Source organism: Coffea eugenioides, chromosome 1, assembly GCF_003713205.1.
Source record: "Coffea eugenioides isolate CCC68of chromosome 1, Ceug_1.0, whole genome shotgun sequence".
NCBI classification, from domain to species: Eukaryota; Viridiplantae; Streptophyta; class Magnoliopsida; order Gentianales; family Rubiaceae; genus Coffea; species Coffea eugenioides.
Window position 1 is genome coordinate 5,535,388 of NC_040035.1, and position 13,986 is coordinate 5,549,373.

The window sequence follows — 13,986 nt, forward strand, 5'->3', positions numbered from 1 at the left end:
AAATTTTGGGCTTCACTTCAGTTGAATTTGAGTTTTATTCCATTACAATTTGAGAGAAAAGTCTATCCTTTTTTTCTGTCCATCTCATGCTCGCTAAAATGCCTTGCCTACATGAAAAGGTGTTGCAAATTGATTTTGGTTGACAATTGGAGATTACTTAGTGAGATGCCCATAGCGATTACTAATTGAGAATTGGAACGAGTGTCATGTGTAGGATGCCAAATCTTAGTCAGAGCTTCAGGTCAATCAAAGAAGAAGAATCATAAATGTAGCAGCATGTTATGCTTCGTTGAAGAAGATGAAATCATTGAATATTGCAACTATAGTCTCCTAGATTTTCCCCATTTTTTACCCTTAATTTGCAGTTCCTATATCACCCTGTGTTTTTGCTTTGAAAAGTATTTAATTGGTGGCGCCACCGTAAAAGGATGTAATTGACAACTAAATTTATGTTGAGGGACTAAAAACAGCTAAATAAAAGTTGAAGAATGAAATCGATTTAAGTGAAAAAGTTGAAAGACTAAAATGGCGATTTTCCCATTCCACAATTTGGCAAAATAAAATTACTGCAATAAGAATCTGACAGTAAGCGGACCAACTAATGAAAACATGTAAATATCACCAATGCAAATACAAATTGTCACTATTGAAAAATGGCAAAATGAATTTGCTACAAAATCAGTTTAGACACATTCTAAAGCTATATTACACTTGCAACTCTCGAGGCAGAAAGAATCAGCGACGGCTATCATCCATGCTAGGGATATCAAGCCAAAAATCAAACAAGTAAAATTATTTTATTGACTACAAGAATTTGAGCAGAGCCAAGATACACATGGTACAACAACATCCCTGTGAAGCAAAAGTCCAAAATTGTTGCTTATCTATAAGAACATATCCTTGAACAGTTAGCGTGCATTTTCCTCTATATCATGTATGCTTGATTTCTGATTACTACTACCTGCAACATGATGGATGTCAAGAAGTAAAAATCACATTCAAGAAACAGATATTCATACAAACAATTTAGTGCAGAATACACTGTAAGAAACAAATAGGAGACAACAGTATATGATATGATTTGCAGCCGAACCTCTCAAGACGACAGACCAAGATTTTAAAGAAAGTACGATAAAGATTAAACTTTTTCCAGGTAAAAGTACAGGAAATGCACTGGAACCTGACTAACCACATAAATTTCTCATTAACCACATAAATTTCATAATGCACTTCTCAAGTGAATGCGTGGTAAGCCAACTTCTTTGACAGCATAAACTTCAGCTCTTATCCAGGTCTATAACTCTGGAATGGGAGTCCCATGGAACGGGTACTTCAGTGCAAAATGAATAGTCTGACAGAGGTATGGCCAGGCAAAGTGAAGAGTCCCGAGTAACATAGGAAAATATGGAGGAGAAAAATTTAGGAACAGAGGATAATTCAAACCGTTCTACGGAATGTACTGAAATAACCAGTTTGAAGTTAGCTATTGAACTAGATAATTTACTGGAACAGCTACATATTAGGGTGAAATCAATCAGGGTATTTGCATGTAAAAAGGTGACCCAAATGGGTAAGTAAATGCAAGATTCATAAATTATGAGACAGGCTGTCAGGCCATAGCAAATGATGGCTGCAAAATAAAACTGCTGAAAGTAAAAAAAAAAAAAATTCAACTACTACAATCATGACCAAGTGGTGCAAGTCTTAATGCCTCAGAGCTTCTATGGTCCCCATAATTCCAAATATAAAAGATTAGATGGTTTTGCTGTAACAGTAGAAAACGAGCCATAAAATCGAAACTTCAAATCCATAGGTGCACAAAACCTTAGAAGATTTTCCATACCAACTATATGTAAAATGATGACAGAATTGCTGAATCTTGAGGCAAATTTGATTCAGCACTTAAATATAAGAAAACGATGATATTAGACGATTCAACGCTAGAAAAGAAAAGAACTTCAGGCAAATTGCACGAAAATGTAATGGCCAGTGATATTCAAATACAAAGGAGCATCCCATTCATCTCATCAAAAAAGTATCAGGTCAAGTGGGTGACATCATGGATATCCATTGCCTCTTTCACTCAACCTCCCCTCCACCCCCCCCCCCCCCTGGGGGCCTGCACAGTCTACTACCAAAAGGAACTCTGAGTGAAACCATTTAATATAGGAACCACCATAATCAAATTAGTTTTACCTATCAATTATCCTGTAAGGTTACAAAAGCTCCCACTCTACTTTTGACATGTCAATGAAATCAAGAGTGCCGTCTTCAAACATTATCTGAAAAGAGAAGCAGAACAGAATGATAAACGAGTGTATCTGCCTTTCAAATCCAGTTGAACATTAACCATGTAACGAGCAGACCAAACAGTATCTTACCAAGTGTTTCCTGGTGCTTTTATCAAACTGCTTTACAATTCCAAAAGATCTGCAATACAAAGGGGCGGGGTAAGAAAGACCAAAGAACACAGGAATCAAATTCAGCAAAGAAAGGATACAGCAAATGAGGAAACTAATTCCAGAATCACTAGCAATTGACTTCAAAAAGTAGAAGATTAGTTTACTACATACAAAAGAAGGCAAAATTCAAGATTCACTTCATAAGGAACTGGAATACAATCATAACTTAAATACCTTGACAGTATTCAAGAAAAAACAAACAAAGCTGAAAGGATTCTAACAATGTCAACTTATGAAATATGGTTTCCATTTCCAGTAGATACTAAGATATTTCCTGCAATATGGAAACTGATGCATCAGGATAAGGGCTATAAGAAAACCCATAAAACAAGAAATTTCTGATCGTTAACATCTTCGAAGAAATTAGCAGATCGTCCAAGTCAAGTTAGAAGGCTTTCACTTCTAAAGCCCTTAAATCCCGTAGCATCAAGATCCATCAAAGTTTGACTGCCAAAGGTTCAAAAGCAAAAAAGCTGTCTCTCTCCTACTTGTTTCCAGCCTACTAATCCATGAAAATTCCCAGGAGAGATATCATTTTTCTTTCCTTTCTCTTTTTTTTTCCAAGGGCAAAATGTAATATAGCTTATGCTTTTAGTACTGTGTTGGTTGTATACAGAACAATTTTTCATTATGTTGTTTGTTAAAGTAAAAACATGAATATATTTTCTCATTTTCTGGGACAACTTGGGGGACAGCGAGGCAAAAGAACAAAAAAAAAATCATGAACCAACTTGTATGTTTTATTCTCACTGTAGTATCTTTTCCAAATGATGTATCTAACTTTGTTGAGGATGTAGGGTAGAGTCAGAAAATGGGGAGGCAGGGAATACAGGAAGAGAAGGGGTGGCAATGGAAGAACAGGATAAGCAAGTGATAGTGGGGAAGTCAAAAGAAGTTAATGAAACTGTAGCCACTGAAAGGCGAATTACAGATTTATTAAATGTTACTCTGCACCCTGATGGAAAGGCATTGTTTATTTATTACACGGACTACTTCTTGTTTAACAAATAGATACCCTATTTTAAGCTTTTTGTTCAGAAGAATAACATCACCATTGATCAAAAAAGTGCTTTTCCACGTGTTCCATCCAACAAACATCAATGGATATACAACAAACAAAACATGGTCAAATGGCCAAACCAACAGTAGTCTATAAACCAAACATGAAAGTTTATACCAACTACAAATACCGCTATTAACACTACTGCTCTGCTAGTCTGACCCAAGATGGAAACGTCTTAAAAGAAAACAGCTGTCCCACATTGAACACATAATAGTGCAACACAGAAATGTTTAAGAAGGTACAGCAGGTGTTTCTTAAGAGGAATTTGCTAATACTAAACTTTAACCTCTAGATCTATATGCAACAAAAAACATGAACTGTATCAGATAAAATCAGGACTGCCTCTAGCAAGCATAAAGCAACGATTGTTCAGCTTAAACATTAGACATAGTTAAACAGCAGCTTCGAAGAACTACAAACAATCCCAAACAAGTACGCGTCTTTCCTTGCGATGAATAACATGAAAACTTATTAAAAAAAAAATTAACAACATCATTTTAATTAGGAATAAGCCAAGTTGAGAGGAAATGATAATAGGAATACCTCTTATCGAGAGAGTGGCTTATTCTTACTACTTCTCCGATGCAACTCCGAGCATACTTTCTCACAACAGAATCACACTTTACTCCTAAAAGATAAAAGTCAGGAAGAATCATCATGTCTGTTGTTTAGAGCTTCTTTTTTTTTTTTTTCTTTTTTTGTGGCAAACAGAATCTTGTGCAGAGCTAAACAAATTATCCAATAAATGAAAAAATGGGCAAACTCTATTAAAATTAGTAGTTACCAGCAGAAGAAACTCCATTTGCATATACCTGCGATACAAAGAAGGGCAAATTAAAAAACTATCAACAAGATTATATACATGAACCAACCAATATATGAGAGTAAGGAAACTATGAAAGTAAAGTACATTCCCAGAAAATGGAAAAGGACAGAAAAGAGGCTCATAAAAAACCTAAGATAATGAAGAACAGATGGAACTCCAAAACGTTAGCGGCACCTCAATATTGCACAGAGGTACTGAGACCATGTTGCATACATGCATGATATTACATAGAAGCCTTCCAATTTTATCCATTTTTATCCCAACAGCAAAATTAACCTCTAAGAACAATCTAACCACAGATCATCTGATGCCCTACAATTAAGATCCTAATTATGTAATCAAGGTAAATTAAGAGAAAGAAAAGCCAAAAAGTTCCAAAAATGGTAGCTAAAATTCAATTCCTTGAAGGTTGAACAACTACTTGTGTGCTATTATTGTTTCAGACTCAACAGCCCCAAAAGAACTTGGAGCCACGAATTTACTAGATAAAACTTCAGCCAGAACAAACCAAAATTATGACAAGTGAAAAAAATAACTGCAAGACAACTGTGTGAACCCTATATTAACCATATAGAAACAGCATTGCATACTTACATCATTTGTAGATAGAAAAGCTTTCACTTTGGGAGAGGTCACAGCAAGCTGACAGGCTACTATCTCGAGTGCTGCATCTGAAGATGGTGTTTTTGGCTTGTTAGGTTTAACCCCAAGCTTTTGTCTACAGCCTGCAGCACCACAGTAGCAGTTCTGATCTGCACCAAATTGAACAAACCTGCTACATTTGTTAGACTGAAAAAGAAGAAGATAAGTACAAAATTTGGAATAGAAAGATTGCAGATTCAATATGCTAGAAGAAAGAGATGGAAAAAAGGAACAATTGCTTGTTCATACTGATAGTCATAGGTCAAATGCTCGCCCTTTCTGATATCACGTGTTGCAAATATGCCAATTCTTGTTTCGCCGTCAATCCTCCTATCATGTAAGGTTACATGACATAGAACCCCAAGAAAGAGGCTAAAATTCAGACAAATACACAGATTTTACAAATAAAAGAATGAAATGGCAACAGAGATCATCAGCTACGGACCATTTCTGCATTTCCGTATTAGGACAACAGCTATGATTGATGTATCTGGATTTGTTTCCTTTGTAAGTAGCATCAATCACCATATCTCTATTGATTTCACACAAGTAAAAATTTGTTTCCCCACTGTGTTTCATCTTCCAAAGCCTGTCTTCACACGTTTTATCGTCTATAACTGCAAGAATTGCAGACTCTTCATCAATTCCATGTTTGCGAGGACAGCTCAAAGGAACAGAATTCTGAAAAGCAAATATTTTATCGAATAAAGAAAAAGAACACCTTCTCCAACATATTCGATTACAAACTCTCCTTGCTTTATATCTTCATCTGCAACAATTCCCGATCCACATTTTTCAGTCTGCACATCAAAGCAGAATTTAAATTTAACATCTTATAGACTCTGTGACTAAAACTAAAAATCAAAGCGAAAAGATTTCAAGTATGGATTCTTCTTTTTTGAGGTTGCAGGATAGCTTAAGTAAATAACGTCGAAAAAAGATTAGCCAAAATTCAACTTGAAAGGAGAAATTGAAAAAAATGAAAATTGAATCAATCATCATTATCATCCAAACCTAGAACAGTATATCCATATACGTATAGTCAAAAGAACTCTGACATCAAGAGCTGCATTTAACAGACCCCTCATGAACATCTGTCTTTAATCAGATTCCCAGACCAAATTCAATGGCAGGCTAACTACTCCAAGGCCTAGCTTGTACCTGCACTATTTTCATCTTCTTTGCAGGGCGTTGATGGAATGGCTTATTCAAGCATGAATTCCCACATTTGCAGCCTGAGGAGCAGCTGGACTGCAGCATGCTGGAAAAGATGAAATTGTTAATAAATGGTGCACGATTCCAGCATGCAGAATAGAAGCTCATGATGGACATGCATTTGTTTCCTCAAACAGTGCAATCAACAGTAAACAAATCAATTTAAAAAGTCAGGATACAATAACAAGTCATTGGAAAAATCCTCTGTGAAAACATTTTCAAGGAACATAGGTATTGCATTCTCAGTTCAAAATTAACAAAATTTAGACACCACATTTTCTTCCCTTAAGCAAAGGAAGCTATCCAAAAGTCACAATAGTTTATCATCTGTACATCCAGAACTCCACAAAGAAACGGTAGCTTAGACTTCAATTAGCAAAGAACTTGAAATGTACACTAAATGGCATAGATATTTCCACACTGATTCTAGGCAGACATGGTGAAAATGCTCTAACAGAGATGTAGAACAACTCAAATGGTGTGTGCTACTCCTACAAGCAATGAGTATAGGCCAAAGTAGATGAAAAGGATCACAATAAGAACAAATCAAACATGCACAAACGAACCTGTCTATCCAGCTCCTAAAGGAAAGGGAAACATAACCCCAAATAATACTAAAACATCCCAATTTCAGCCACAACCATACCTCAACAGATGGTCTTTCAGAATGGCTGCTTGGGAAAAACAATACCATTCTCATTTCACAAAAAAACCCTTTAGCTTCTATAATTATGAAATTTTACCATACATTGCAAAACAAACAAGATAGGGAAGGGAAATATATATTGCAAAACACAGCTCCTAAAGGGAAGGGAAACATAATCCCAAATAATACTAAAACATCCCAATTTCAGCCACAACCATACCTCAACAGATGGCCTTTCAGAACGGCTGCTTGAAAAAAACAATACCATTCTCGTTTCACAAAGAACCCTTTAGCTTCTATAAGTATGAAATTTTACCATACATTGCAAAACAAACAAGATAGAAGTGGTTATTCAGAAAAAACACTGTTGCAGAAGCTATAAATAATAAATAGTTCCACACAGTAAAATCTGAAAAATAATTCAAAAAGCACACAACTTTAAAGGGAAAACTACAGGATTTAGACGTTAATACGGTAGGCAAGTTTTCCACAAAACTAGGTGTAAAACATATTTCAGTGAGGCCCTTTTCCATGTATCAACTCAGACAGTTTTTGGACCCCTCTTTTCGCCCAAACCAACTCAAGTTCTCGATTATCAGGCCTAAACCAGGTTAGCAGCATTAGAGAAGTCAATAATTTGGCCTACCCTCAAATAGCCTGTTTTGCAACTACTGCCAAAAAGCTCACTATTTTCAAACCAGAGCAGATAATACTAGGTTACACTTGTTAATTTAATACTGCCAAAAAGCAAATGCGCCATGTCCTACAAGAGTTACCCATTCATACTCCAATTATACTGCTTGCTGTAGAAAAATTTTATAAGCAACACGTTCATGTAACTCACTCTCTGCTACATACATTACATAGCTGCAATTAAGTTTTAATTGCAAACCATAGATGATATTAGCAATCTTACCTACAAAGGCAATCCCTATCACAAACACCAGAAGATCCAGTTGATGAGCTGCAGGAACAAAATATGCCATCATCCTCCAGACGCCTCTTATTCCTCTTCGTGAGATATATATCTTTGATATGTTAATACCAACAGGGATTTAAGATGTAGAGAACCGGACAGTAGAAAGTAAAAACAAGTATTTCTAAACCAACAGATATTAAAATGTTCAGAAAACATGGTAACAGAAAATCAAATAAAAATTTGAAAGGATACTGCGCTTAATAAACTTGTAAGCTGTAGGTTTCCATCTATTCAACCATTCTGGAAGTTCAAAATCCATTGGATCTCCAATCCCCTTCAGCAGTTTATTGAATATGCCCTCTATAACGCCTTCTTCATTGTTCTTTTAGAAAGCAAAAGGAATGAGATCAGACTACATCCATAAACATCTAAAAGAAGATAAGCAAAAATCTGAATGAAAATTAAAGTACAAAGTAAAAATGTCCACCATACACTGTTATCAGGAGGAAACTCACAGGAAAGAGAACAGAGTGAGAAGGAAAACTATCCAGTTTTGAAAGGGAATTGAACATGGTTAATTTCTATCGTCTACCATATCTTTTTTTGGGAAAGTAGTGCTCACAGTCAACAATTAACAACTTAGAACAAGTAAACGCTCATCTGAACTGCAATTTCCCAAATAACAAAGGAATAAAGGCCCATAATATAATAGGCTCAAGAATTAGAACGAATTGCAGTAAATGAAAGATCAATAACATATCAAGGTTAGGGCTCAATTCAATTTCAAAATCTACACAACTCAAGCAAGAACAATATTTTAATTTACCAGAGCAGTTCAGCTGAAAAATGTGATAAAGGCTCAAATAATCTTTTAACTTTTCACTTAAATAGTATATTATCATTAAATGTAATATTTGCAATATAAGAAATATCAGAGTTTGAGTTTCCAAAAACAAAAAAAATGCTTAGACCATGATTTAAAAAAGCAAAGGATTAGATAAATCAAAATTTCCAGCGACTCAACCCAACTGATTTGATATTGAATGGAACTTGATATTGCATTTTAAATTCATGTGGAAATGAAACTCGAAAACCATCTGAGGTAAAACGCCCAAATCAAGCCTGACAACAAATTTTGGTTCGATTGCTTTGCAGCTATAGTTGACAATATCATCACAAGCTACACCTCACACCCATCCTCAATAACTGAATACAGGAAAGAAACCTTTATAGAGACATTATATGAGCAAGAGCAAGGAATCAAAGATGGTAATTCCAGTTGAGGAAACTTAGAGCATGCAAAAGAGAAAAACACATACCTTATAACACTACTTTTGTCCACTCTCCTTAACACCATCAGGTACTCCATCCCCTTCACCCTCATCTTCCCTCCCAACCATTCCCCCAGGATTGAACTGAAACTCTAATACCCATGCCTTCGTCAATCTTTTGTACTTTGACCTACTCAAGCATTCGCTCTGGAAATTCTATCTCCTCAACTACATTATGAGATTAGTTGCTCCGATCATAACCATGTTAAACTAAATGAGAGATTGTCAATTAGATCATCCTTAATAAATGTAACAATAAGATTACTTCATTTGCATGTTTGTCTTCATCAATTTTTCTTTTTGGTTGAATTTGTCCACTGACTTTAAACCAGTGATTGTTTAAAATGAAGTGCACAGATTCACAACTATAGTCTTAAGCGCAAAACAAAACTTAAGGAGACTAACTAAGCAGACAGCATCTAATTGGAGTCGTACCATCAAGTTCGCCTCTTTTCATTTACTTTAGGTGAATATTCTGAATTTATCATACACCCACACATAAGTAAGAGATGATCTCAATTAATGACTGGTATGAACAATTTGAAAGCTGCTCTAAGGAGTAAACTATGCCTTCAAGAGGCATTGGACCAGAGAAATGTATTTCTTTATAACAGTGATCCTTCAGCATATTATAATCAGCTTACCACCTTTAAAGGTTCACAATCTCAATATCTTAATGAAAGTAGCTCGAGTAACTATTTAATCATTTCATGAAAAGCTGCAGATGTGCATCAAGATTGATGTTATTGAAAGATATCCATAAGCAACGCAGTCTAGTACAATTATATTATGACAGCACCCTTTCACATCCCAGTCTGATTATTACTTTATCCAAGATGCTGAAAGATAAGTCCCTTCACCCAAAAGAGAATCTATGGACCTCAGTCTAAGTCTTACTTCCTCTTCTTGATTTTCTCTTTTCCAGAGAAATTTTAGAAACGATATAGACAGAAATTCAGAAGTTTATCACCGAAAGAACCCACCACCTATTGTATACAAGTCAATATCAACTGCCTACTCCACACAAGGTACCTCACTCAAAAGAGAATATGTGGCCCTTGGTCTAAGTCTTAGTTCATCTTCTCACTTTTCTTTTTTCCAGAAAAATTTTAGAAACAATATGAACAGAAATTCAGAAGGCTATCACAAATGGAATTCCCCAACTCTTGTATACGAGTCAGTATAGACTACCTACTCCATACAAAATACAACACGGTTTTACACACTTAATGTTCTTAACCAAAAATTGAAATAGATCATCTGTTTACCTCACGTTAAATCACGTATATAGATGCAGTAGAGTCAATACTAGAAGGCATTGTTTTGCCTCTTTTTTAACACCTCTTTCTTTACCCATTGCCGGTGAGCAAGAGGCTAGGTCAGGGCAATTTTCCAACTTATCCAAGTTAATCATATTGAAACAACTACAAGCGCTATGCTACCATACACATTTTAGAGCTCAAACTATATGAATCTGATATAGAAACCTTTTATCTACATTTAACTCTACCTAAGCTGTGTTTTCCTTCAAGGCATGACTTATCATATCCATCTTCGAAGGCTGATCAATCTAGGCACTTTGCCTCCTTCTGATATTTCATATGTATTCAAATTAAACAAGGTGTTAAATTGCCCTCAGTCCTATATCTTCACACCAGCTGAAACTGTAAGGACAACTTGATACAGCATTCGTTCTCCAACTACCATCAATCCACTCACCTAAAACCCCCAGGAGTCCAAAAAAAGGTGAGAGGTAAAGTCAAGAGAAGTAGAAGCAAAAAAAAAATAAAATTCCTCCAGGAAATCACACGGTCATATGTAAATCATGCACCAATTACTGTCAAATGTAATTAGAAACAACTCATACAGATAGGACCAATGAATGTTATCATTAGCAAGAGTTAATCTTCAAACAAACCTTCTTCATTGAGGGCATAGTGTCAAACTGTTGATTATTTAGGAATACTATGTGCTCATTGCCTGCATGCAACAAAAGAAGTGACATGGCACAGCAATGGATAAATTAGCTAACGGGACTGCTGAACAAAGTAGATAACAACTTAACCCTGCCTGCTAAGAAAGTTAATGCTATGATATGGAGCAGAACTAAAAGCTAACAACAACAGGCATATAATACTTTTCACGAAGACCCAGTGTCTGTACTCTAACTACCCATATTCATTACCCTATATAAACTGCACCAAAATAAGCTTAGTACAGATAAAACAGAACAGAAACACCTTTAGTCCTATTTCTGATCAAATTTGGCTAATTATACAACCTCTAAGAAACTCATCCATAAAATAAATGTACAAACCTTATCCAAGAGGGGAAAGAAAGAAGGTTTTCGGTTATAGGTTTAAAATGCCAAAGGTATGTTATTGCCTCAAGGTCTATATTATTCTTCAGATTTGTATCTCAAACATCAGTCTATCAGAATATAAGGACTTTAACATGGATTTTGCATCTGTAGAAACATGGATGAGAAGAAGTGAAAGAAGCACAATGACACCACATGGTTCACATGCTAAAGAACAGAACTTTCTTTTGTTCTTAGAGTAGACAGTGCCTGTTTACGGTAGCCTCTTGACTTTCTTGTGTTATAGTTTTTTAATATCTCTTAGACCAGCATCTCTTGATATGTTTTGTTACAGTTTGCATTCATTCCCTGCTATCTTCAACCACACATCGAATCAGGTTTTACAAAAATATTCTATATCATCCGGTGAAGTTATTTCTTTGCATATAAACATGCTGTTTAAAATTCCAGGATTTCTGATACATTTTAATTATTAATCCAAGACAGTAAGGTTCCTTATTGAATTAATTATCCTCATATCAAATTTGTGCTTTTAGATTATGCACCACAACTGCCTTCTGATTCACTAAATATTACTAATCCTTAATATCCCAATAATAGCGTGCCTAAGACTCAACCATTTCTTGGCATCAGGATTTCACACTACCTTTTGTTTACAAAATAAAGCCACTGAAACATACACTCATGAAGACCATATATGTGCAAACGTTATAACAAATTAAATACTACATCAAATACCATGTCCTGAGAAGGTTTGAAAGGTCAAATCCAATAACCCCACACTCACAAATTAAACAAGTACACAACTTTGGTTCATGAAAATAAAAATGTGGCGTAAAAGTTCAAAATTTTATTGCAAATGTAAAGCTTACCCTCTTCTTGGTAACTAAACAGTACTGTTACTAGTATAGCACACTCCAGCCTCTTCTCCACCTGCTTTTCAGTCAAAACTTTTAACTACAAAAACAGTTCAAGAAACCTCAATTCAACATTTTTCCCTATCTAAAACCGAAAAAAAACTCCACCTGCGAAATATAATGACCAAAACCAAAATATAGCAAAAATTCTTTCCTAGCTTAAATTTTACTTCAAGAACAAGAAAAATAAATAACTGCAATTAAATACTAAATCTTTCCTCCAAAATACACCAAGAAAATCCAAATAAAATCCTCAGTACAAGAAACAAATCTTCACAAATTAGGGTTTAATTCAAGTAGGGCTAAGATTTTGAATTTTCCACGGAAAACTATGAGACAAAAAGAGGGGGGAAAATTACCTGGCAATGGAGACTGGAGGCCCGGCAGTTGAGAACTGAGAATTGCGGAGTGCGTGAGTGTGTGAGAGAGAAAGACAAGGAAGTGAGGTGTGACAGTCTGAGTGGGTAAATCTGCTGTTTCAGTTTTCTCCTTTTTTTTTTCCCTCTATTTTTGGCATAGAAGCAAATACGTTATCTTGTAACGGTTACGTGATGGATTTTTTGTACGAGAGGGTAATTGCAATTTAGGTCTTCTTACAATCATTTTTATTTGTCTTATCTTTTCAAATTAAGTCCACTTGGGCCCTCCCAGTTAGGCCAGTGTGTCAACCAAGCCCTATAAAAATTTCTTTTCTCAATTCAATCCTCTAATTTGCAAAAATTTGCTTCAAGGGTTTGAGATTCATTTCTTTTTCAATGTCATTGAATTGACTTGTTTCGCTTTGTCAACAAATAAAAAGGCCAATGGAGGAGCACATAATTTAGCTAAGCAACAACGAAGAAGAAAACTCAATAATTTTTGTCTTATTTTTGTCTTGTTATTTTTCTTTCTATGTTCATAACCCAAATCCTTTTGAATGTAAGATTTTCTTAACTTTTTCTACTCAATTCAATATTCTCAAAGAAAGAACTTTTTTTTTATGTATATATAGATTTGTTTCCAAACTAGTTATCCACCAATGCTTTATCTAAAGAATAGCACTTTTCAGCTTATTTACTATAAGAATTTGTGGTCTTTCGGCTTTGAGATATTGTTCAAGTTTATTCAATTAATGCTATAAATTTAGTCATATGTACTATATTGATTTTTCTATCCATTTTCGTTTGCTTGCTTAGGAGGGTACTTTCGCCTTTTAACTTTTATATTAAACTCCTCAATTCTTCTACTCCAACTCTTTTAACGTTCTGTTTGGATTCCAAATTTTCACGAACACATGTTTTATGAAAAACATATCTAAAATAGCAACACTAAAAGTCCTTAAAAAACACCCAAAACTATATTTTAAAGAGTAAATCTTATATACACTGGTAGTATATACACTATTACGGTTGGATGCAAGACACATGTGCAAAATTTGGGTTTCAAATTCAAATTTAAATTATGTGTCATGTATCTAATGGTGAAAATGTACACACTGTCAGTGCATAAAAAGATTAATTCTATTCTAAAACACCACAAAAAGAATAACTAAAAAACAGACACAAAATAATATATTGATACAAACATTATTCTTTCCCTCTTGACCAATGTCTTGCCATCCCTTTACCCTCTTTTCCCTTGAATCACCCTTTCCTTCCCCCTTATC

General features: G+C 35.0%; 1 protein-coding gene across 2 annotated transcripts; it reads right to left on the reverse strand.

The window, feature by feature from the left end:
• Nucleotides 1-595: 595 nt before the first annotated feature.
• Nucleotides 596-12,834, reverse strand: LOC113780092 (histone-lysine N-methyltransferase ASHH3). Of its 2 annotated transcripts, none has more exons than XM_027325989.1 (15): nt 12,701-12,834; nt 12,297-12,357; nt 11,023-11,084; nt 8,026-8,155; nt 7,771-7,882; nt 6,155-6,254; nt 5,715-5,793; nt 5,439-5,610; nt 5,243-5,323; nt 4,946-5,123; nt 4,310-4,337; nt 4,069-4,153; nt 2,382-2,430; nt 2,197-2,282; nt 596-961 (listed from the first exon to the last, which is right to left on the reverse strand). In XM_027325989.1, the coding sequence occupies exons 3-14, from the start codon at nt 11,038-11,040 to the stop codon at nt 2,217-2,219; spliced, it is 1,098 nt and encodes a 365-aa protein (XP_027181790.1). In that variant the 5' UTR covers nt 11,041-11,084; nt 12,297-12,357; nt 12,701-12,834; the 3' UTR covers nt 596-961; nt 2,197-2,216. The 2 variants fall into 2 exon arrangements, with proteins under 2 accessions (XP_027181790.1, XP_027181736.1); XM_027325935.1 differs by having other exon boundaries at nt 12,297-12,381.
• Between the last annotated feature and the right edge of the window lie 1,152 nt (nt 12,835-13,986).

Coding starts and splice junctions, on each gene's coding strand:
- LOC113780092 (XM_027325989.1), bottom strand. Junction 6,255..7,770: donor GATAGGGATTGCCTTTGTAG/GTAAGATTGCTA, acceptor CATCTTTTCCAG/CATGCTGCAGTCCAGCTGCT. Junction 4,154..4,309: donor AAATGGAGTTTCTTCTGCTG/GTAACTACTAAT, acceptor TTTATCTTTTAG/GAGTAAAGTGTGATTCTGTT.